We start from the raw sequence: 3,454 nt of genomic DNA, 5'->3' as shown, positions 1-3,454 counted from the left end.
ATCTTCATAAATTATTTTCGTTAAAGATTTTTTTTAATTTAATATATATTTTTAGGGCAGAAAAACCTATGGTCAATAGCCCTTTGTATCAGTTAACTTTTTTCAAATTATATATATTTATTTTGTTCTTTTTATTTCTGTATATGTTTTTTTTGTACGACTGATGCGATAAACATTATTATTATTATAGATTTTCAATATAAAAACAATAAATTTGGTTACTATATAATATATAAAATATATTTCTGAAAAAGTTTAGAAAATTGCCTTTTCTTTAATATTGTAGAATCTGCATTAAAAATTGGTTAACTTTTGTTTATACTGAGTAAATTAATGAAAATTAGCAATTATTATTAAAAATTTTTCGTTGATAAAATGTGTGCTAAAAATATACAGTTTCCTACTTCTACTTCAATTTACACTTATATTGTTCTATAAAGCAAACGTATGAATAAAATAGTTATATAATCATTTTTAGATATTAATTTCGAACTAATTATATTTTGTTAAATTCAATTAACTAATTCTACAATTAATTAGAATTTGTCATAAAAAAATAACGCAATTTAATTATAATTAATAATAGCAGAGTGTGATAAATGTACAATTATAACTTTATGATTATTTTGAAAAAAAAACACTAATAATTAAAATTAAATTAGTGAACGTTTAGAAATAAAAATTATACAACAATACTGCAATTATTTGAATTGTATATAAAATGTGTTTTATAAATATATGTATGAAAGTAATTATATTCGCATTAAAATTAAATAACGTTAACATGAAGAAAATGCTCATAAATGTAATTAAAATTACTTTTATGTGTTTTATTGGTTAGAAAACATTCAGATTTATATAAAATATTTTGTGTTTCAATGAAAATATAATTAGAAATAGAAAGACAATTACAATTTAAAAAAAATACATTTTCTAATTTAAAACATGAATAATTTCTATCATTATTATATCAAATACGTATTAATATTAATAAAGAAATAATACTTTTTATTTTTTTATTCTAAAACTGCAAAAATTGATATTTTAATTAATAAATCTAAATGTAAATAATTATATTCGCATTAAGATTAAATAATATTTAAATGAATTGAATGCACAGAAAATGTAATTAAAATTGTTTATGTGTGATTGATTGACTTGAAAACATTCCTACAGTTGCGACGAGAATAATAAAAAAAATGTATTAGGTGCGTTAATAATGCCAATTAAACTGAGCGAAAAAGCGAAGGAGGAGAGCGAAAAAAAAAAGAACAATCGTGTGCACATATCACATATTTATAACAACAATGAAATGAGGAAGTTAAGTCTTAAGATTGATTACCTGGTGTATAGTTGATATGAGATGTCTCTGACGGGATCGATGGTCGGACACTTGAGTTTCGGAATGGGGAATAGCTGTACGTAGGCGTCTTCTATGCTAACACCCGGAGGGCCTTCGTCAGAAAATAAGTAGAAATACGTTAGAAATGAAGAAGAAAGTTTAAAGTAAAAGGGGTTCGCGCCGTGTTGCGTAATAACTTTATGGATAGAAGTAAAAAAAAAACAGAGCAACAAGTAAACTCACCCGGCAGTGCGCTGAGCAAGCAGGCCAGTAGAAGGTTTCCTGCATCCATAACAAAGTCCGCACTGACGACTAACTTAAACTAAATGATATCAATGGGAAAAGTTTTGCCGGGTAAAAGTGTACCACCGCGAATTTCGTGCGCGCTTACTTCAAGCTTCTTTCCTCTTCGCGGACGCCGATGGATTGAGTCCTGGTCGAGCGACGGTGCGATATGCCCTCAACGGGAATCCTTCCTCTTACACGGTGCATTTCTTTGCTCATTTTTTTTTCTTCTCCATCAATCTTGAATGAATTAAAAGTTCACGCTCCTACATTCGTTATGCAACTGTGATTAGACCACGCGATTCGTATTCTATCGCCTACCAAACACCGGTTCCGTTTTAGCTCTGCGATACGTTCTAGCCGGAAGTAGGAAGTGTCTACTGTTTTTTCTTATCTTAGCAAATTTCTCTAAGTAAATCACGCATTATATGCTAATTTTCAGAATTGATAGTTTTACTTAATCCAGTTTGTATTTATACATTTACTACATGTGATACAAATATTAAAGATATTCTCATAAGACAAATAATATAAATATCTGTCAAGTATACTAACTTTTATATCATTTGATGTTATAGGGAACTTCTTCAGCTTATGGTCCAGCCGATGTACTCTTCGATGCTTCTGACACCCACGTACCGTCTTTCCATCTTCAAAACTCGCTATTCTCTTTAGCCCATTTTCACGCACCTTGTCACAGCGAACTTCGGGAGTGGACACCTCAAGTGTACTAACTATCATTAGTTATCTTCAGGTCTAATAACGTTGAATCTATATTATGTCAGGTTACATATAGTGTGGATGTATTCTAATATTAAATTTCGAGAAAATTAAACAAATATTCCAATTCAAAATGTTGACTGTTGATATCATAGACATAACAGATTTTTTTTAACTTTCCAAATTACACATCATTAACAAATGATAAAAAACCTCTAGTAATTTTACTTAATTGAATAAATAAATATAGTTGGGACAGCTTGGACGTCTCATGTTAGTATGCATGTACCATTTTTTTTAAAATTTTGAATCTGTTTTTATAATCTTTGAATTCTTTCCTACAAGTCTTTTGTATACTTACTGACTATTAACAATAAATAACATATACAGAGGAAGTATATTCTTTAAAAATATTGTATGCATATGCTTCAATTTTTATACTTCTTACTTCTAATTTTATGTTTATTAAAGATTATAACATATATTATGTATAGAAACTTGATAGATGTTTATAATGCTGTTATAATATATGGACCTATTATAGCTCTGCGATACGTTCTCACCGGAAGCAGGAAGTATCTAATGCTTTTCTTTAACCAAGCAAATTTCTTGCATGATATGTTAATTCCCGGAAAAGCAACAGTCATTTTACTCAAATTTGAAGCCATTAAACTTTTATTATAATTGTTATTAATATTCAATTGTAATGTTTAATATATATATTACACATTATTATTACTACAATTTTAGTCTCCTATATCTATCTTGTATCTATATCCTGTCAAAGACAAACCTAGTACAGTAGATTCCTTAATCGGGACACATCGGGCTGACCCAATTATCCGAAGTTCCACAAAAATTGACAGAATATTGTCCCGTAAAAGCGGAGTAAATTTGTGTTTAGTTTTGTTTTAGTTTTTTAGGATTTGTCCCTAATACGCGGCTGTCTCGATTAACCGGTATCCCAATTAAGCGGCTCTATATCTAAAAATCAGTAACAGCTGGTGACAATAGAAACAAGTGGAGCCTAAAACAACTTATTTTGTTTTAAGTATGTCTATTTTGACTAATTGACTAATTCATGAAATATTGGGTTCGTTATACTTA

General features: G+C 28.7%; 1 protein-coding gene across 1 annotated transcript in view; it reads right to left on the bottom strand.

Moving 5' to 3' along the window:
* The window catches only part of LOC108568835 (pancreatic lipase-related protein 2-like), a 19,531-nt gene extending 17,725 nt beyond the window's left edge, over positions 1-1,806 (bottom strand). Inside the window, exons 1-2 of the mRNA XM_017930136.1 lie at positions 1,586-1,806; positions 1,343-1,454 (exon numbers count right to left, since the gene is read on the bottom strand). Coding sequence (XP_017785625.1) covers positions 1,343-1,454; positions 1,586-1,634 — 161 coding nt within the window. The 5' untranslated portion in view covers positions 1,635-1,806. The remainder of the gene's footprint in view (positions 1-1,342; positions 1,455-1,585) is intronic.
* Between the last annotated feature and the right edge of the window lie 1,648 nt (positions 1,807-3,454).

Source organism: Nicrophorus vespilloides, unplaced genomic scaffold (assembly GCF_001412225.1).
Source record: "Nicrophorus vespilloides isolate i.1.1-1 unplaced genomic scaffold, Nicve_v1.0, whole genome shotgun sequence".
NCBI classification, from domain to species: Eukaryota; Metazoa; Arthropoda; class Insecta; order Coleoptera; family Silphidae; genus Nicrophorus; species Nicrophorus vespilloides.
The sequence above is the reverse complement of the archived record's forward strand: the minus strand, read 5'-3'. Positions and strand labels throughout refer to the sequence as shown.